The 21,002-nt window shown below is 44.7% G+C and overlaps 1 protein-coding gene across 1 annotated transcript in view; it reads left to right on the forward strand.

Moving 5' to 3' along the window:
- Positions 1-19,706, forward strand: part of LOC123251032 (sulfotransferase 1 family member D1-like) — a 33,061-nt gene extending 13,355 nt beyond the window's left edge. Inside the window, exons 2-8 of the mRNA XM_044680195.1 lie at positions 6,389-6,543; positions 9,166-9,291; positions 11,282-11,379; positions 13,742-13,868; positions 15,731-15,825; positions 17,446-17,626; positions 19,365-19,706. Coding sequence (XP_044536130.1) covers positions 6,399-6,543; positions 9,166-9,291; positions 11,282-11,379; positions 13,742-13,868; positions 15,731-15,825; positions 17,446-17,626; positions 19,365-19,477 — 885 coding nt within the window. The 5' untranslated portion in view covers positions 6,389-6,398 and the 3' untranslated portion in view covers positions 19,478-19,706. The remainder of the gene's footprint in view (positions 1-6,388; positions 6,544-9,165; positions 9,292-11,281; positions 11,380-13,741; positions 13,869-15,730; positions 15,826-17,445; positions 17,627-19,364) is intronic.
- Positions 19,707-21,002: the final 1,296 nt, after the last annotated feature.

Consider the following 21,002-nt stretch of genomic DNA (forward strand, 5'->3'; position numbering starts at 1 on the left):
TGGGCTCAGAAAGGTAAAGCCTTTTTAAAGGTTGCCCCCTTCCCCCCCCCCCTACACTGAGTCCACAACAAAGATTATAAGTCTTAAAGTCATAAGAGGGGAGAGGTCACAAGGGCCCAGAATAGAAGGCAGTTTGGGGAAAGAGCAGATCAATGACCTTCCAGCCCCAAGGAAGGGGTCCAGGTATGGAAGGAAACCAGTTATCAGGACCTTGAAATTCAGTCTTCTATCTCAAGAGGCCTTGATAGGGATTAAGGACCTAGATGAGAGCTGCTGTGGTGGGAACAATATTTTAGTTCCCAGCCCCCATGCAGTTTGGTCTCAATTTTCCTGAAAGGGTGTTAAGACCAATTTTAGGACTTCACTGGCTCAGATGGTTAAGGACTCAGGTGGTCAACACCCGTTCCAGGTGAGTTGTGTAAAAACATCTAGGGGGGCTTAGCTAGTGGATTGAGAGCCAGGCCTAGAGATGGGAGATCCTGGGCTCAAATACCTGGGCCTCTGACACTTCCTAGCTGGGCAGCCCTAAATAAGTCACTTAATCCCCATTGCTAGCCCTTACAGCTCTTCTTCTTTGGAACCAATACACAGTATTGATTCTAAGATGGAGGTAAAGGTTTAAAAAACAACAAAAACAACCAAACAAAAAGCACTGAATTGAAACCACTTCAGTCAGATTCATCCCAGAACAACTAGTGTTGTCCTCAATTGTATGCAGCACCTCAGAGAGAAGATAGGTCTATAGAGAAACAAAAAGGCAGGGCTTTAGATACCTATTGGGCCAGGAAGCATTTAACAAAGCTCTCAAAACCTTTTCTGTTTATTCCAGCAGAAGCTAGTCAGAGTCCTCCACAAGTCCAAATCAGAAAGGCCAAGAAGGGAAAAAGTAGAAAGAGTTGTTCCCTGAAAGTAGCTAGGGAACAGAAGGATCCTTCAATCTTTGGGTCTTTAAAGAGAGTCAGGAAGTAGAGTCAGGGCTGACATTCCCTAACTCTGGGAATGAGAAAGCATGGAGTATTTGGAGAATTAGAAAGTTCAGTCAGTAAGTGGATGATTTCAGAGAATTAGGTGGAGATCCAGAGAATAAGTGGTTTGGGGAGCTCCAGAACAGAGCTAGGAAGAGGGGGTGATGGGGACTAGCTGGGGATCCTCTAATCTGAGAAGGATTCTTGGGGGAAGGGATTGAGGACAAAAGCTGTGAATTGGGTCTCTGCTGCATGGCCCACTGCAGTAGAAAAAAAAAAGTCCTAGAAGGCTATAAAATCCTATGTTTGTGTAAACTCAAAATCATGGGATTCTGAGCTTTTCAATTATCTTTTAGGAAAAGATTGCCTTCTGAGTGGAATAAGGGGTGACCTAGGATATACTTGCACCAGGACATTCTTTTTGGGGTGATTCCTTTTCTTCTTGTTCAGTCGTTTTTTCAGTCATGTCCAACCCTTCATGATCCCATTTGAGTTTTCTTGGAAGAGATACTTGAATGATTTGCCATTTCTTTCTCCAACTCATTTTACAGATGAGGAAACTGAGGCAAACAGGGTTAAATGACTTGCCAGGGTCCCACAACTGGCAAGTGTCTGAGGCCAGATTTGAATTCTGGTCTTCTTGTCTCCAGGCCTGGTGCTCTATCCGCTGTACCACCTAACTGCCCAATTCCATTTCTACTTCCACCTAATTACATTTATAATAAATGACCTTATTTACTGCTGACTTCAGTGATGCTTTGACAGGTTTCAGTTTTATGAAAAATGACTTTGTTTTCCCATCCTTAATCTCTACTGCTAGTCACAAGGTCATAGAAAAGACCATCTAGCTTAATTCCCTCTTTTAGCTATTTTGCCCATTTATATACCAACAAATCTGACAATCTACGTGAAGTGAGTGAATATTTATTTTTTATTTTTGTTTTTTATTTATTTGTTTGTTTCTTTATTTTTATTTTTAAATTTTTTTATTTTGAATATTTTCTCCTAGTTACATATTTCATGTTCTTTCCCTCTCCCCCAACCCCTTCAATCCCCCTTAGCTGACGCACAATTCCACTGGATTTTACACGTATCATTGATCAAGACCTAATTCCATATTATTGATTGTTGGACTAGAGTTATCATTAGTCTACATCCCCAATAAAATCCCCAAAATCCCATGTGATCAAGCAATTGTTTTTCTTCTGTGTTTCTCCTCCCACAGATCTTTCTCTGAATGTGGCTAGTTTTCTTTCTCATAAGTCCCTCAGCCTTGCTCTAGATCCTTATGTTGCTGCCAATAGAGAAGTCCATTACATTCTATTTTACCACAGTGTATCAGTCTCTGTGTACAATGTTCTCCTAGATCTGCTCCTTTCACTCTGCATCAGTTCCTGGAGGTCATTCCAGTTCACGTGGAATTCCTCCAGTTCTTTATTCCTTTGAGCATGGGTGAATATTTACAAAAATTTAAATTGCCCAGATTAAGGAAAGAGGAAATAGAATGCTTTAAATAATCCCATCTCAAAAAAAGAAATTGAACAAGCCACCAATGAACGTCCCAAGAAAAAATCCCAGTGCCAGAGGGATTCACAAGTGAATTCTATCAAAGAACAATGAATCCCAATCCTACACAAACTGTTTGACAAAATGAGCAGAGAAGGAATCCTACCAAATTCTTTTTGTGACACAAATAAGATGCCAATACCTAAACCAGGAGGAGCAAAAACAGAGAAAGAAAATTACAGACCCATTTCTTTAATGAACATTGATGCAAAAATCTTAAATGAAGTGCTAACAAAGAGACTACAGCAATATATCACAAGGAGCATTCACTTTGACCAGTTGGGACTTATACCAGAAATCCAATGCTGGTTTAATGTTAAAAAAAAAAAAAAACAATCAGAATAATTGACCTCATCAATGATCAGAATAACAGAAATCATATGATTATTTCAATATGCAGAAAAATCCTTTGGCAAAATACAACACCCATCCCTATTAAAAACAGGAATAAAGGGGGCAGCTGGGTAGCTTAATGGATTGAGAGCCAGGCCTAGAGATGGAAGGTCCTAGGTTCAAGTCTGGCCTCAGATACTTCCCAGCTGTGTGACCCTGGGCAAGTCACTTGACCCCCATTGCCTACCCTTACCACTCTTCTGCCTTGGAGCCAATACACAGTATTGACTCCAAGATGGAAGGTAAGGGTTTAAAAAAAAAAAAACAGGAATAAATGGGCCTTCTGTAAGCTGATAAGTGGTATCTATTCAAAAACCATCATCAAGTATTTGCAATGGGGATAAATTAAAAGCCTTCCCAATGAAAGAAGAGGTAAAGCAAGGATGCCCATTATCATCATTATCATTTAATATTGTACTAGAAATGCTAGCAGTAGCAATAAATGAAGAAAAATAAATTGAAGGAGTTAAAATAGGCAATGAGGAAACTAAACTATCACTCTTTGCATATATATATATATATATATACTTAGAGAATCCTACTCAATCAACTAAAATCTAGTTCAAATAATTAATTACTTTAGCAAAGTTGCAGGATACAAAATAAGCTCACTGAAATCATCAACATTTCTATATATTTCCCACAAAGCCCGGGAACAAGAGATAGAAAAATTTTATTTAAAATAACTCTAGACAATCTAAAATACTTGGGAGTCTACCAGTTTACTTGCCAAGAAAAATACAGGAAGTATTTGAACACAATTACAAAACACTTTTCACACAAATAAAGTCAGATCTAAACAATTGGAAAAGTATTAATTGTTCATGGGAAGGCTGAGCTAATATTGAAAAAAATGGCAATTCTACCTAAATTAATTCATTCATTCAGTTCAGTACCAATCAAACTGCCAAAATATTATTTTATAANGGACCCCCTAAAACTACATGACCTTCTCACAAGAGAAGGAAGAGGGAGGAAATTTCAGAACTATATAAATAATAACATAAATATGCAGAAAAACAAATGGAAAAGCATTCCGGGTAATGTAGTTTTAGGGGGTCCAATATTTTCTAATTATACATAAACTATAGCCTTGGTTTTGAGGACAAACAAAGAGAAAACTTGAGCCATCTTAGTAGTTTTCCTTTTGTCCACCACGAAGGAAATCCGTTTCTTTCTGCTGTTGTGATAACATTTTGTTCTGAAGGACAAAGAAGATCCTGCTTGCTTGGACTCTGACTCTCACCTCAGAGCCACAGTCAGCTCAAGGAGCCTCTGCCATTTGGGCTCACTGTCTTTACTCACCTGCAGACAACTTCAATATAGAGATACTAAAAGTTATATATAAGGACTTAATTTGTTTAGTCAGATAGTGTTTTGGGAGATTTTAGTTATTGATGAGGAAATTTACAGAGTAGCTCAGGTGAATCACCAAGGCCAGAAGCATTTCGTCTTGCCATGAAAAAGGAGTGGCTGGAAATCTAGTTCCCTTAGTTGTTAAGGCATCCTTATTATATTAATCCTTATCTTTAACCTTTATTAAACAAATGAATATTTTTTTTTACTTGGGAGTCTACCACTTTACTTGACAAGAAAAATACAGGAAGTATTTGAACACAATTACAAAACACTTTTCACACAAATAAAGTCAGATGTAAACAACTGGAAAAGTATTAATTGTTCATGGGAAGGCTGAGCTAATATTGAAAAAAATGGCAATTCTACCTAAATTAATTTATTCATTCAGTTCAGTACCAATCAAGCTGCCAAAAAATTATTTTATAAAACTAAAAAAAATAACAAAATTCCTCTGGAAAAGCAAGAGGTCAAGGGCATCAAGGAAACTAATTCCCTCCTTTTATAGAGGAGTAAACCAAGGTATACAGAAGAGAGGTGACTTATCCAGTGTCATACAGCTAATTCATTTCATAGGCAAGATTTGCTCCCAGGTCCTCCAGTTCCAAAGTCAATATTTTTTCCACTATACCATGATGTCTTTTATTAAGTATGTTTTGCAAAGTGATTTAATGTTGGGCATAGTGAGAAGGACCTTAGAGGTGGTTTTCCCACCATACATCAAACCACTAAACAGAATTCCAAAATACAACAAATTCAGCACTGACAACAGGTTGGTATCTGAAAGAATCCTCCCTAAGATAATTAATATGGGGGGGAAAACTGACCAGTTAATCATTCAGTCAATAGATATTTATTAAAGCATCTGCTGTACCATCTACATCTGAATTAGCATGAATAATGGATCCCATGAAGCGGTCACACGTTTATATTTCACATTCAAATTCCCAGGGTTGGAAGTTATAATGATGTAAAATAATATCCTGACTGGTCCTAGCTCATTTGGAATAGGCAGTGGGAATTCAAAGAATGTGAAAACACATAGACAGAATTCATTATTCATACTCATCAGAACCCAGCTGACTAAATTAATGTGTTGATTAATTGGTTTATTACCCTTTTAGCCTAAGCTAAAACTTGGACCATTGAAGATGCTTTGATCATTGAGAGCTGACTGAGGTTTTTTTTTCCAAATCCTTGCTTTTGTTCACTTGTGTTTTTCTTGTTGAGAACTTTGAACTTAGATTCTAACTCTGTGATTAAATTAAGAGGAAAGGATTTCATTTCTAAGGCATCATGCTGATAAAATATAGCTTAATATCCCAAAGGAAAAACTGAACCAACCACTCAGCCTAGTATTATGCAATTTTCATGAATTCAAAATTAACTATTTAAATCACAATTCATCCTTGTAAGATTATCTGGAGTTTTATGTATGCAAAGGAGATGTGATACAAAAGTTGTTTAACCTTTAAAATTGCTCTGTGGGGCAGTTAGGTAGTTCAGTGAATTGAGAGCCATACCTTGAGTGGTCCTGGGTTCAAATCTGACCTCAGACACTTAGCTTTGTCACCTTGAGCAAGTCACTTAACTTCCATTGTCTAGCCCTTAACTGCTCTTCTGCCTTGGAACCAACACAGAGTATTGATTCAAAGACAGAAAATAAGGGTAATTTAAAAAATAATAATAATCACTGTATTGGGCAATATTACTCAGTCAACATACTTTTACTGGCCAGGTACTGTGGTAAGTACTGGGGGTACAAAGAAAAGGAAGAAAATACTGAAGATCTGAAGCTCTTGGAAGTCCTCGGTCCATTTGAGACTCTGGGAGCTCTTCCAGACCTTCAGTTCCTGCAATGGTTGTGTTGGAAGTCAGAACAATCATCTTCTCAGTAATCAATGCTAGATCAGGATTTTACTCTCTGAGGCTCCATACTGATGCCTGAATAGCTGTGTTATAACAGGGTGCCACCATGATTAATTTAGGGTTTTACTTGGCCAAAAAAATAAATAAGTAAAAGATGGCCCAGTTGGTGAATGTTAAAATGAAGATTTCATCCATTCTGCCATGTTTGGGGGGTTTCCATGTGTTTGTGTTAAATCCAGGCCCTTCCAAATGGACAACAACGATATGTTCCGACGGGAATTAGTGGATGTCCATGGAGTGCCCCTCTTTTGGACCATCGCAGAAGAATGGTCCCAGGTGGAAGGATTCGAGGCCCGACCGGATGACCTTCTCATCTCCACTTATCCCAAATCCGGTGAGTTCAGGCACTTGGCTAAGACAAATTCAAGTAGAGACAAGGTGGTAGCCTCCACATCACAAAGATCTAGGTTCGAGTCCCAATTTGGTCCTTTGCCTATGGAATGCCGGGCCAATCACTTCACATCTTCAATGCTTTGCATCGGAGAACTCAAACCCGCAGCCATCAGACAAAAGCAGCCCATAACTCTACAGAGGGTGGTCGGCACCAGATTAAAATGGAGTTCCTGTTAAACCCCTGTCAGTCTCAGTTTCCTCATCTATAAAATGGAGACCATAATAGCACCACCTCCCAAGGTGTCCAGGAGGATAAAATGACATGATAATCCTAAAGCACATAGCAAAGCGTTTCCTTCCCTCCTATTCCTTCTTAGAGCTAGTAAGGCCTTGAGGTTAAATTTGAACTCAGGTCTTCAGATGCAGCATACTAGCCCCTACCACCTCTGTCTGAATGGAGATTCCTTGAGAACAAGGACTATTTCATGGTTATATTTATGTATATTACATAGTAGGTACCTATTGAATTGATCATTCTTGCCGCACGATCATCTTTTTCATCTTGGATTTGGTTGAAGACATATTAGTGTAATGCTCATCTAAAATGAAGATGGGTGTGATTTTACCTTTTCTTACCTAATAGAATCCCAATGAACCTCCTCTAAAGATTTCCCCAAACATGAGGCTGGCAACTTTTCCCCAGGTGTGTGCCAAGAAACATCCTTGGGACGCCAGCTCTGTATCAATTCTACTACAAACTATCCTCGGAAATAATGTTTAGTGATCTAAACCAAGAGTTCCCAGCCTGGGAGATCCCCTTCTCTACTGACTTGCAGCAAACCTTCCCACAACTACTCGTCAATATGAAATATCAGATCGATTCTAGAATTTAACATTCTTCTATGCGTAACAAATAAAAGAACTAATTTTTCATGAAAAATATCACGGTCTTGATAAGCTCCTTGGTCCCTCTGGCAGTATACATACTCCCGGGTGAGCGCCCTCCACCATTTTAAAGAGTCTGTACTCTTGTCTCCCAACATTCCCAAACCAGAGAAGCCCTTCTCCCTGCGAACTCTAAAAATCAACATCTTGCTATTTTTTTCTTTTCCATCATGTGACATTGTCCCAAATTCATGTGTTATATTGAACCTGAAGCAGGAGGTTCTTGCTTTCATGCACTGTTGTCCAAATATACGATTAGTCTGGCTTAATTCAATAATCCCATTGTTTTTGTTTTTTTTATGGGCCAACATGCCTAGTCCTGTGCAGGTGGCAAGGGAACAACTGTCCCAGCCCTGGGTTTGGTGGAATGGTGAGTGGGAGGGACACAATGAATCAGTACTATTTGGAGGGCTGTATGCTACCAGAAGGCATATCTCTTCTCTGAATGGGAAGAAGGACGTGGTTGGTGCCAACTAGACAGGAGGCACTATGCCACCTCCTGTAAACATTCCTTCTTTTCTCCCTTTCTCACCTCCTTTCCTCCAGCCACCACATATGAGGTTCCTTTGCCACATTTCTTTCCCCCTGATGTCCACTTTAATCAAACGTCACCTGATTACAAATCTTTAGGGTTGGGGGCACAGAGAGGTTTTCCCTCGAGAGTAGAGCCCACCTTCCCTGGGTTGTTATGAGGACATCCCTAAAATCTTGGTTGTAAAGCATTCTCAGACCTCAAAATGCTTCACAAATGTTGCTGTTGTGGTAATTCAAAACACTTCTCTAAGAGACTGCTTGCTTTTCTCCATAACACTGTTAGAATGGAAGCTCTTTGGGAGTAAGAATTCCCAAGTGTCTGGCTCCTAAGGGTTACTTAAATTCTTAATGATGGATTTTTATGTTTCCCGTAACATTACTCCTCGAATTTGTTTATTCTGCGACCTTTAATGTCTAAGACATAGGTCCAGTTGGAGCTTATCTTGGTATATGGTGCAAGATACTGTCCTGGATCTCATTTCCGCCAGATAGCCTTCCAGTTTTCCCTGCCCAATTTTTGTCAGATACTGGTGATTCCTTTTTGGGTTAATCAAACACTAGGTTAGGTTACAATGTTCATTTGCTTTCCTACTTTGTGAATCTAATCTCTTTCATGAATCCACCTTTTAACCTCTAAACCAGAACCCAAACATTTCAATGATTTCTGTTAGTATAGTTTAAGATCTGCTACTGAGAGACCCCTTTCTTTCCCATTCTTTTTATTTTCCCCTAAACTCTAGCATCCATTTCCCTCAGAATAATAATAGCTAACCTCAGAATAATAACATAACATAACAATAGGACTTGCTCTGTGCCAGGCACTACACTAAGCACTTTACAGTTTTACCTTATTTTATCTTTACAAGAACCCTGGAAGATGGGTACTGTTATCCCCATTTTAGAAATTAGGAAGCTGAGGCAAACAGAGGTTAAATGACTCACCTAAGATGTCTTGGGCTGAATTTGAACTCAGGTACTCCTGCCTCAAGGACCAGTCCTCTGTCCAAGAAGCCATTTAATTGTCTTCAGTTTCCTTGGATGAAAATGGGTTGGTTTTTAAAAAAATATTTGCGTTTCCATAAAGCTAAAATAGAGGTCTGTTTTCTTACTTAGTGACTTTGGCTTCTGTAATGTACTTTTTCAGGTACCACTTGGGTCAGCGAAATCTTGGATCTGATTTATAACAACGGGGATGCAGAGAAATGCAAACGGGATGCCATATTCAATCGTGTGCCTTTCATGGAACTGATAATGCCCGGATACACAAATGGTATTTCCCAAGACTGTGTCTTTATCTTAGCAGAAACCAACATGGCTACACCCTTATCACCATCTTTAGAGCAGATGCTGGGAAACTATGGGAGGGAGTGGGGGGAGGGGAAAGAAAAGTTCTAAAAAGTACAAAAAGTTCATCGAATATCATGTGAGCCCACAACGTGTGTTTATCATCTCCTCCATAATCTCTTCCTCTGTAAGCTCCCCGGGTTCAGTGGGGCAGGAAGAGGAAAGCAGCTGGCCCAGAAACACAACACCCCTAAACGGACATCCAAAGAGTGTTGGAGCTTTGATCCAAAGGCGGATCTCCCCCGGGTTAGGAGACATTCCCCCAGTTTGTCCTAGAAGGTCCCCAGGCAAAACAAGGACGGGTTTCTCAAAAGACCCTTCTCAGATCACGGCCTGTCCCTCGGACTGGGCAGCCGGGACCCTCCATTCCTGCTTAAGGCTCTCTCACCCCTTTCCTGACGCTGTACGCTTGGCTTGTTAAGTGTGCAAAGGCTGAAGGGCTGGGCTGCGTGGAGAGGGGTGGCGGGGCGAGAGCATGAGGTCTGCCTCGGGCACGTCTCACCTCGAGGATCTGGTGCGAGCCTCCTCCGAGCTCTCAGCTAGTTTTCTCATCTATAAAGTAGGGATATAAAGTAGAGTGTGCCTATGTCCGAGGGGAGGATCCAACGAGATCGAGGATGTGCCTAACGCACTGGATGGCCACCCATGCCCTGTCTAAATGGTACTTCCTGCCCTATTGGACTGAGCACTGGACTTGGCCTCAGGAGCCCTGGGTTCGGATCTTGTCTTGATGCTGGATTCACTTTGGGGCAAGGTCTGACTCGTTTTGGTTGTGGAACCCAAAAGAACGTGTTCCATCACACTGACGTTGTTTCCTCAGTCAGAGCAGGACAAGCGCAAAGCCTCGGAGTTACAGGATTGGGTGGGGGTGAGATAAGAACTTTAACGGGTTAAAGCGCTGTAAGCAGATGTTCATTTTCTTCCCCACAATCCCTTCCTCGTGGTTTCTCCATCTGCAAAATGGAGTCAGTCAGGGCGCCCTCCAACCACCAAATGCGGGCAGGTTTAAATAGGAATTAGATATTTCTTGGGGAAAAGAGCTGAATAAATGCTCTAGAACCCAAGGAGAATGCGCCACTTAGGGACGGGTTCCGATACAGCAGAGATGGAGTTATGCTCACCAACTGGCACTGAGTCCCACGAGCCAGCCTTGTGCCCAGCCTGGAGTCAGAGAGACCCGAGTTTAAAGGCAGCCAGCCTCGGACACTTACGAGTGTTGGGCGAGTCAAGAAGCCGCATCTCCTCTGGTTCAAATCCGGCCCCAGACTCTTAGTAGCTGTGACCTGGGCCAAGTCACTTCACTGCGCATCTGTCCAATGGGCAGGAGAGGGTATCTGTGACCAGAAAGCCACCCTGGGTCTCCAGGAGTCAGACGCCAAGTCTAAGCTTGGAAGACTTTGGCATTTGCCGGGAGCACGGCTTGCCCGTGGTGCCCCAGGCTTCGCGTGTAGGTGCTGGGTAGGACTTGCACCCGGCTCTCCAGCTCTTCCTGCCTCCAAGCTGGCTGTCCTGGCATCACCAGGCTCGGTTCACTTCTTGATTCTTCGGGCCCGGGTCTCGGCCGTTGGCTCCGGGAGGGACGGGGGGAGAAACACTCGGAATGACGTCATGAAATCAAGGCATTTCTGAAAAGAAAGGAGAGGCTCCTGGCCATTCCCAGTGCCTGCGCTCTGCGCCCCCCCCCTTCCCTTCATTACGGGGGGGGGGGGAGGGGGGGAGTCAGCTTCACCCGGGCAGCTCCGGGCGCCTCAGATAGGAGTGCGGCCGGCCATTGGCGCTTCCCTGGAATCCGGCTTCGGGGCCAGGGCGGGCCGGGACAGAGCCGGAGCCTTCTCTTTCTCCATCACCTGATGGGCTTGAAGCCAGCGATGCCTGGTCCCAGGGCGCTAATGTGGCTGTTTCTTGGCCATTTCCAGGCATCAAGCAGCTGGAGGCCATGAAGTCCCCGCGACTAGTGAAGACCCACCTGCCGGTGGAGCTCCTTCCGGCGTCTCTGTGGAAGAAGGACTGTAAGGTAAGACTTCCCCAGGCCCCAGGGGGAAGAGCGCAGGGGGAGACTGCCGCCGCCCCCCTGCCTTCGCCCAAGAGGCTGGGGCTTCCGGGGAGGAGCTCGGCGGCCCGAATCACAGGGTCGGAACTTGGATCAAGGCCCCCATCTTGTCCAGCACTCCAAGGCTGACGAAGGGAAAACCATGAGTGTCCCTGGAGAGGCTCCCCCTCGCCCAGACACAAGTCATTCCATGCCAGAGACACGCAGAGGCCAAAAAGACCTGGCACTCCTCTCCTCACTCCCCCTGCACCCCTGGAGCTCACTTGGGTCTAAAGTGGAGCTCTCTTGTGCCAGATGCCAGGCATGGGGCATGCCACACTTGCCTAGCTGCGTGACCCTGGGCAAGTCACTAAATACTGTTGGCCTCCAAATAAATGACAGCCAATTTATTATAATTTGTTATAATAATAGCTAATCTTCTCCTTTGCAGAGTCACTGTGAAGATCAAATAAAAATACATGTAAAACACTTGGCACAGTGCCTAGCACACCGTAAGCTCTATAGAAATGGTTCTTCACCTTATTAAACACGCAGACACTCTAGCCCTACTGGGGCTGCTGTGGCCCCTCCTCACCTCTCTCCCCTCTCTAGGCTCCCCTCTCCAAGGGCTGCCTCTGCCAGGATGCCTAGCTTGCTGCCCCACTCATTACTATGATCTATATTCTAACTCCCACAGTTCTTCCTCTGGAGGTGGACAGCATTCTCTGTCTTAAGTCCCTCAGATTTGCCCTGGATGGATGTATTGCTGAGAGGAGCCAAGTCTATCACATTCGATTGTGCCACAGTGTATCTGTCTCTGCCTACAATGCTCTGGTTCTGCTCCTTTGTGTTCTGCATCAGTCCATGGAGGTCTTCCCAGCTCTCTCTGAAATCTTTCAGGTCATCCTTCCCCACAGCACAATCGTATGCCTCACCGCCACACACCACAGCTTGTTCTGCCATTCCCCAAGGGATGGGACACCCCTCAGTTTCCAGTTCTTTGCCCCCACAAAGAGTGCTGCTGTGAATATTTCTGGACAAACAGGCCCTTTCTCACTCTTTAAAATCCCTTTGGGATAGAGACCTCGTAGTAGCATTGCTGGATCCAAGGGTATGCCTCGTTTCATTGGCTACTATATTTTTTTTAATCCAACCATGAATTTCTAAACTCAGTAAGCTGGTAGGAAGTGCCTACTATGTGCCAGGCATTGTGCCAAGCGCACAAAAACAAAAACAAGCAGTCCCTGCTTTTGTTCTTTTAGGAAAATGACATGGAAGGCACAAACGAAGTACTTCCTATTCAAAGTACAAAGCTCTGAAGCAGAGTTCTTTTGTAGCAGGCGAACAGTGTTGGCATCGCATCACAGAACCGCAGGGTAAAAGGGACTTCGGGAGTCGGGTCATCCACTCCTCTTCCAAAACATGCATCTTACCTCTAACCTCTCCAGCTGGGAACATATGCCCAAAGTATTCTGTTCATTTTTTTTTCATCGAAACCCCGGCATTAGGATGGTTTTCCTGTCATTAGCTTCTTTCCCATCAAAATGAAATGCAAAAAAAGATTTCAATGGAAGGTTTTGGTTCCGTTGGCTTTATATTTTAATTTGGCTCACTGGGATTTTATCATAGCAGGGTTCTGTATTCCTGGTGAAATAATTTCTTCCAGTGATTTGCTAGAAGGCATCCATGCAGTGGGGTGCTGGGGACTATCTAACCACTGTGTGCCCAGAAAAAGTAAATGTCTCCTGGCTGATACTCTTCCAAGTTTAGTCTATATCAGTGATTCCCAAAGTGGGCGCCACTGCCCCCTGGTGGGAGCTGCAGCAATCCAGGGAAGCGGTGATGGCCACAGGTGCATTGATCTTTCCTACTCATTGCTATTAAAATTTTTTTTAAAATTCATTTCCAGGGGGCTAAGGAATATTTTTTCTGGAAAGGGGGCGGCAGGCCAAAAAAGTTTGGGAACCCCTGCTTTATATCATTAACATTTTCTCCGCCGCTCTTTTAACTATGGACAAACAACAGAAACAAAAAATCAAACCCTCGTGTGTAGCTTTTGCCAATATTTAAGGTGCAAATGATTACACTGAAGATTGAAATCGGCTCTCTGCAGCCCATGTGAGCCGGCTCCAGCAGGGGCCTGAACCCGGTGCCTTCTCCCCTCTGTGGCGTGCTCAGGCACAGCTGGGACACGCTATGTGGGAGGACAGGTGGGAAGGCCCAGGCCGGAAGCAGGACAGAGAACATCTGGGCCCATAGTACGAGGGAATGTTCCTGAGGTCAATTTATTGTCTTTTTTTTAAAGAATGGGAATGAAACCCTTCCAATTTCCCATCTCTTCCCCCAGATGATCTATGTGGCACGCAATGCTAAGGACGTAGCTGTCTCCTACTATTATTTCTACAAGATGGCCAAGATGCACCCAGAACCTGGGACCTGGGAAGAATTTCTGGAGAAGTTCATGGCTGGAAAGGGTGAGACGATTCAGTGGAGCTCAGAGCTCCAAAGCAGGAGGGGTCCTAGGACACACAATGAGTGCTTAATAAATGCTGGAGGGACTGAATAAGGGGACTTAGAGCTCACAGTCAATCAATAAATGTTAAATAAGTACTGATTAAGATAACTTCTCTACTTCCTCTGCTCTTACTCAACTCTGGAGAATGCTGGCTCTGGAGATAGGAAGATGAGTTCAAATCCTAATTCAGACATGGCGTGACCTTGAGAGGTTACTTCACCTCTCTCAGCCTCAGTTTCCTCCTCTGTAAAATAAGGCTAACTAACTCCCAGAGGATTTTTGTGAAAATTTTAGAAGATAATTTAAAAAATCTATATAAAAGCCATTGTGGTTATTATTGTTATTAAATGAAAATGAAGAAGGAGTAAAAAACAGGTGAACAGGATCAAAAAGAAAGCTAACATTTTATGGTATCCCTTCTGCTAGCACAGGTATTACAAAGAACCAGAAATTATAGATCCTCATTTCTCAGGATTCCTTGCTGAAATTCATTCTCGTTACCCTCGGCTTGGCTCTCATCTTATGCCTGAAAGGTTTTCAAATGCTCCTAACTTGTCTTCCTGCCTCCAATCTTCACCTTCTCCCATCCAGCCGCCTGTTGCAAATTTTACTCTTGTTTAAAATCTCCCGTTCCTACAGAAGAGAGTGGAGATTGCTTCCTCTGGTGTAAGGGAGGGGCTACATGGACTATCTTACACACTTAAAAGTAATTAGCTGCCCTTTTTGATTGAATCACCCAATCAGAACTGAGTCGGAACCAAGTCTCTACAGTTCTCTGAATCACTCAAAGCCACTGAGAGGGGGGTTGGTCGTGCCCCAAGGAATCTGGATGAAAGGAAGAAATTACCTCAGAACCAGAATTCTCGGGGCCTGGAATCAAGACGTATCCCAACGAGATCTCACTCTCGTGTGATGGCTTTGATTGATTCAAGGAGGTGAACGAGCCCTGTACCTTGGTTCTGGTTGTCAGTCCAGAAGATATTCTTCCCTAACACGGGCAATGAAAGAAGTAAAGGACAGGCACTACACTAAAGTAAAATTCAAGGCCCTCCACAACCTGCCCACTATTACTCCAACTCTCCTTCAGATCTTCTTCTCCATCAGAAATGTACTCATTTCCTCCCAAACCTGTCTTGGGTATCTCTATTTTTTACCTTTGCTCACGATGCCTGTCTAACATGCCCTTCCCCGTCTTCTTTTAGACACTGAAGTCCTACTTGTCTTCCAAGACCCAGCTTAAACCTTTTCCTCTTGCATAAGCTCACAAATCCAGAGCTGGAAAGGACCATGAAGGACATGCAGTCCAACTGTTCCATTTTAAAGATAAAGAAAATAGGTCTCAGAGAAGGTAATTGACTTGTCTCAAATAGGCAAAAGGCAGAGGCAGGATTTGAACTCAGGTCCTTTGATTTCAGAACCAGGGTCATCCCTTCTCTGAATTTCCATTTTTCCTATTGTTTCTCCAAGGCGGTTAGCCCTTGCACTTCCTCACCTTGCAATACTCTTTAGCTTTCTTTGTAGATGACCTGCCTCCCATGTAGACTGTAGCCCCTTAAGCCGTCTTTTTTTTTTTATGACGTATTTTTTTTATTCCCTGAACATAGTGCCTTGATTTTATAGCTTCTCAACAGTCGGTGCATATTGTAGCATGACAGCAGAAGGTTGGGTTCCTGGTTGTTTTCTCCCGTGCAATCCTAATATTGGTAGTGTTTTCAACAAAGTCACCACTTAAGGAATGCTTCTTCAATGACGATGAATAAGATGATGCCGATGCTCTTCCCTCTTTTTTCGCTAAATGTCTTCTTCTCTTGTGGATTTTAGTGTCTTTTGGTTCCTGGTATGAGCACGTGAAGGGCTGGTGGGAGAAGAAGAAGGACTACCGTATCCTCTATCTCTTCTATGAAGATATGAAGGAGGTGAGAAAAAGAGATCTCTCTTTCCCATGAATAAAACTACCCGCTCCCCTTCTGCCTCGAGACTCTCTTCATCCCAGGAATTCTGTCAAATATGACTGTCCTCTGGTCACTCTCTTTTTCTAACAAACCATTCTAGTGGAGAAGAGGAAGAGAGATGGATTAGACACAAGAATGCAATTAAATGCATTCAGAAGTGGTTGGATAGCCAGACTCAAAGAGCTACTGGCCATGATTCCAGGGCCGTGGGGCCAGGAGGGCTCCAGTGGGTCGTCCCTTAGATCTTGGATTCCCCCTGTGCTAATGAACAGCCTTATCAGTGCCTCAGATAAAGGCACAGAGAGCAGCTCATCCAACCTGAGGGTGACTCAGAGTTGAGAGACACAGCTGACATACTGAATGGCAAAGGCAGGACTCAAAAAGGTCTTTATAGATTAGAGCAGTGATGGGCAAACTACAGCCCACGGGCCAGAGGTGGCCCCCGAAATGTTTTATCTCTGACAAATACCATGAGTAGGATACAATACAATGAAACTTCAAAAGGGTTGCCTTAGAAACAGACTGACAGAGGAGCATTTCCTTTCTTTTGGCCCCTCTTTAAAAAGGTTGCCCATACTGGTCTAGAGCATTGGCCTAGTTCTGAAAAATGAAATTCAATAGGGATAAAAGTCCAGACTTGTGCTTGAGTACAAAAATATCAGCTTCTAAGATGGAAGAGGCACAGTTAGAAACAATTTTGCTTTAAAAAAAGAAAGCCTGAGGATTCGAGTAGACCACAAGGTCAAGGTGGGTCAGAGGTTATGTGGCATCCCCAAAAGCCAATACTGTCTTAGGGATTCGGGGGAGCATAGCTTTTAGGAGTAAGGAAGTATTAGTACGAGTGGACTCTGCCCTCACCAGACATGGTGTAGAGCAGTGATTCCCCAAGTGGGTGCCACCGCCCCCTGGTGGGTGCTGCAGTGATCTAGAGAGGTGGCGATGGCCACAGGTGCATTTATCTTTCCTATTCATTGCTATTAAAATTTTTTAAAAATTAATTTCCAGGGGGCTAAGGAATATTTTTTCTGGAAAGGGGGCAGGAGGCCAGAAAAGTTTGGGAACCCCTGGTGTAGAGTGCTGTCTGTAGTTTAGGTTCCACCATTTCAGAAGGGTTTTGATGAACTGGAAAATATCCAGAGTAAGTACCCGGGATGGTAAAGGGCCTTGAGCCAATAATATTAGATCCATTAACAGAACAAGATAGATCAGAGAAGAAAGACTTGAGGAAACTTGGGGGCTGCCTTCAAGTCTTTAAAGGTTTGACATGTGGAAGAGGGATTTCACTTGTTCTCTTCGGTCCAAGAAAACACAAACAGAAACAACGGGTAGAGGTCTTCAGGACAATAATTTCCACTTCGTGGCAGCAAACCACTCCCTAATGGCGAGGGCTGTCCCAGAATAGAATGAGCTGCCATGAAAGGTGGTGGGCACCCTTCCTTGGAGGTCTGCAAGCAGATACTGCGTGGCTATTTGTTATGTTATGTTATATGTTATGATGGGGAATTTCTTCCACGGATGAGTTGAACTACGTGGCCACTGAAATCCCTTCGAACTTTAAAATTCTGCACTTGTGTGATTCTCTAGGACCCAAAACGTGAACTACTAAAAATACTGAAATTCCTGGAAAAGGACTTGCCGGAAGAGATCATGAATAAAATCCTCTATCACACCTCCTTCAAGATCATGAAACAAAACCCAGCAGCCAATTATACCATGATGACAGAAAAAGAAATGGACCACAATGTGTCTCCCTTTATGAGAAAGGGTGAGAAAATCTTATGAGCGTCCGTATTAAGTCACGTGGAATTTGGAGGGTGGAAGAGATCACAAAGTTCATCCAGTCCATCCCCCAAATTTCATTAGACTAAATGGTCTAATGGTGGCAGGAGTCTGGAAGGGAACTGGTAACTATGAGCGGTTTCTCATTGTTTTCAGTTATTTCAGTTGTGTCATACACTTCATGACCCCATTTGGGCTTTTCTTGGCAAGATAGTGGGGTGGTTTGGCATTCCTTCTCCAGCTCATTTTACAGATGAGTAAACTCATGCAAGCAGGGTTAAGTGACTTGATCAGGGTCACATATCTAAGAAGTGTCTGAGGCCAAATTTGAATTCAAATCTTCCTGACTCCAGACTCCAGCACTCTATCCACTACACTGTGACCTGGCTACTTTAAAAGAGCAACAGGGAGAGGGGGGAAATGGAGAATAAGACTTCAGAGTAGTATTCGATATCAACCCTTTTTACTACCATAAATGAACCAGATGGGACATCTTTAGGTGAGAACTTTCCCTCAGTTTCCTAAGGCACTGGATCCTAACCAATGTCTTCCCTGGGCTCCTTTACCGAATCAAGACACCTTGCGCAACTAGAATGACCTGGCTTTCCTCCCGAGTCTTTGTGCATTGTCAGGAAGGCATTAGCAGATGTGGTGGGCATTGGAGTGAGGAGAGCTGGAAGCGGGCACTTCCCTGAGCCAGTCAAGAACTCTGGCCTCAGCTTCCTCTGTAAGAAGATGGATGGATTAGACGAGATGATCACCAAAGCCCCTTCGAGTTCTAGAAGTCCGTCTCATATACTTAGCCTACTTTGAGTAAAAGTTATGGCCAGAGAGATGGATGGAGAGGGCATCGAAGTAGCGCAGTGGGGACAGTGCCAGGCCTCATCTTCCTGAGTTCAAATCTGGCCTCAGACATTTATTAGCTAGTTTCCTAAGCATGAGCAAAATCACTTACCTTGTTTGCCTCAGTTTCCCCGTCTGTAAAATGAGCTGAAGAAGGAAATGGCAAATCGCTCCAATATCTTTACCAAGAAACCCCCAACCGGAATCGTGAAGAATTGGGCCCAACTGAAGCAACTGAACAGTATTTGTGAAAGTTTTTTTTAAACCTCAAAGTGCCATATAAGGTGTTCCGAAGGTTGCAGCGAAGTTTTAAGCTCTTAAAACCTAAAGTCCAAAAGGTAATCGCAGACTCAGTGTTAATACACAAGCAGAGTTACCTGTTGATGTAGAGCTCAGCCCTGTCTGAAGGCGTTGGGGACATCCTGTGTCATGGGCGGGTGCTGGTAGAGGCAGAGTATGAAATGCGGCGACGCTGTTGATTCACTGTGCCAACCAGGAGTAGTTAAGCTAGAAGGCAAGCTTGAAGAGCTTCTCTAAGAGCCATGGAGATGGGCAGGTATTCCCAGGGCAGCTGAGCCACCTCCTTAAAGAGACAGAGAAAGCTTCCTGAATGGCGCCTGCTCAGCAGCTGGGTTCAATAGAATTAGAGAAGAAAGGGCCACTCTTCCCAGTCGGAATCCCAGAGTCCTTTCCTGGGGGGTAGTCCAGGGGCTTTCCAAGAAAGAGCCAGGAATCTCGCACGTGGAGGGACTCAATACATGAGGCACCCGAGAAGGACACACCCCCCAGATCTTACTGCAAGTCTGGGCCAGAATCTGGAGAGCTCGGGCTCAAATGATTCTCTGGGAAAGCGGCTAAATGGCTCTGTCCTTTCTTGCCAGGCATTTCGGGTGACTGGAAGAATCAGTTCACGGTGGCCCAGAATGAAAGATTCGAGAAACATTATGCACAGCAAATGGAAGGAACCACGCTGACGTTCCGAACGGAGATCTGAGCAACGCGTCCCTTCCCTCTGCTCGGCTGGCACGCTTTGCAGGGGAAACTTAGTGAAAGCTCCTGTAGGCTACAAGAGGCTGTAGTCGCCTCGCTTAATCCTTACCGATATCCACAAATCTGCACGGGACGCTGGGAGCAGTCCTGGGCCCCGACATGCAGCCACAAGGTTGCACCCGATTTCCTTGTCTCAAAGAATCAAATCATTAAATGAGTCATAAGAATTTAAAGCCGAGCCGTTTGGGACCTTCTTATGCTGTAGAGTCACCGGCTGGAATGGGGCCAGCCGGACGCCGTCCAACGACGGCGAAATTTAGGAGCTTTAAAAAAATGGCCAGATCACCAAGTGCTGACACTTCCTTTGTGTTTTGGTCGCTGCTCAGGGGCGCCAGTAGAACCGAAACGCACACCGGTAACAAGGGTGACCAGCTCAAGGTGGGAGCTGGAGGCAAGTGGGTGGCCCAGCTGATAGAGGACAGGAAGCTGCCCTGCGTTCCTCACAGGAGCGCATGGAAGGGCTCCCGTGCAGACCGGCTCCCTGGAGGGGCGCCCAGCCCCCCTGCCCCAAGATGAGCCCTTTGCTCCCGCTGAGAAGGTTGCAACAGAAAGCGCAGCGTGTGTGTTTGTACGCAAGCATGGATGCACACGTGAAATAAGGCCCAGGGTTCGCCTCTAAAGGCTGCCATCCGCTGAGAGATCTTTGGCACACTTGGAGCACGGGTGACAGCAGAGTAGGAAAGCAGGCACCGGGCTCTGGAAGAGAACAAAAGGACAGAAAGGCCAGCCTCCGGCGGAGGATGAGCTAGAGAGGGCTGGGCAGCCGGGATGGACGATGGCTCCACTGGGGCCAGGGGGGGGAATGAGGGAGCCTTGGGCCTGTCTGTAGCCAGGAGAAAGAGATGGAAGCTGGCGAGAGAGAGAGCAGATGGCAGAGGGGACAGCCTGGGGCAGAAGGAAGGCTGGAATGGGATGATCTGTGCAGGGAGAGGGGGTTTCTTGCCAAAGAAATGGCAGCTCTTCTTGTGGGAAAGGGCAGAGTGAAGGAGAGCAACCCAACCGAAAGAAAGGAAGGGAAATAGAGGGAAGCCGAGGTCCTTCACTGAGAGCCTGGAAGGAGAGGTGCCTGGGGAGGCTGCAGAAGAGATGGGAAAGTTCGGGTGGCCATCCTGGTGAACTGAATAGGAACACGTGAAGAAGGTGCCCAGAGCACAAAAAGAGGCGCTCACTTGCGATCAAACAGCATAGATTGGTAAAGGCCCCACCCGCTCTTCCACGATTTTTCCCAGCTCCATTTAGTAGCCGGTCACAGGAGAGAAGGTTGCCAATACTGGAAGTAATCCCAGGCTCCCCTGAAGCCCGCTGGGGGATAAGATAAGGGGCCGGAGGGCAGGGCTGGATAGATATGGATAGCTAGATTGGCCAAGGCTCGGAGATAGGGGAGGGAGGAAAGTAGGGCCAAAGCTAAGGCGATAACTGGGAGAACATAGCCGGGCGGAGGGACTAAAGGTCTCCGGTAACATCCCAGC

This window comes from Gracilinanus agilis, chromosome 6 (assembly GCF_016433145.1).
Source record: "Gracilinanus agilis isolate LMUSP501 chromosome 6, AgileGrace, whole genome shotgun sequence".
Taxonomy (NCBI): domain Eukaryota; kingdom Metazoa; phylum Chordata; class Mammalia; order Didelphimorphia; family Didelphidae; genus Gracilinanus; species Gracilinanus agilis.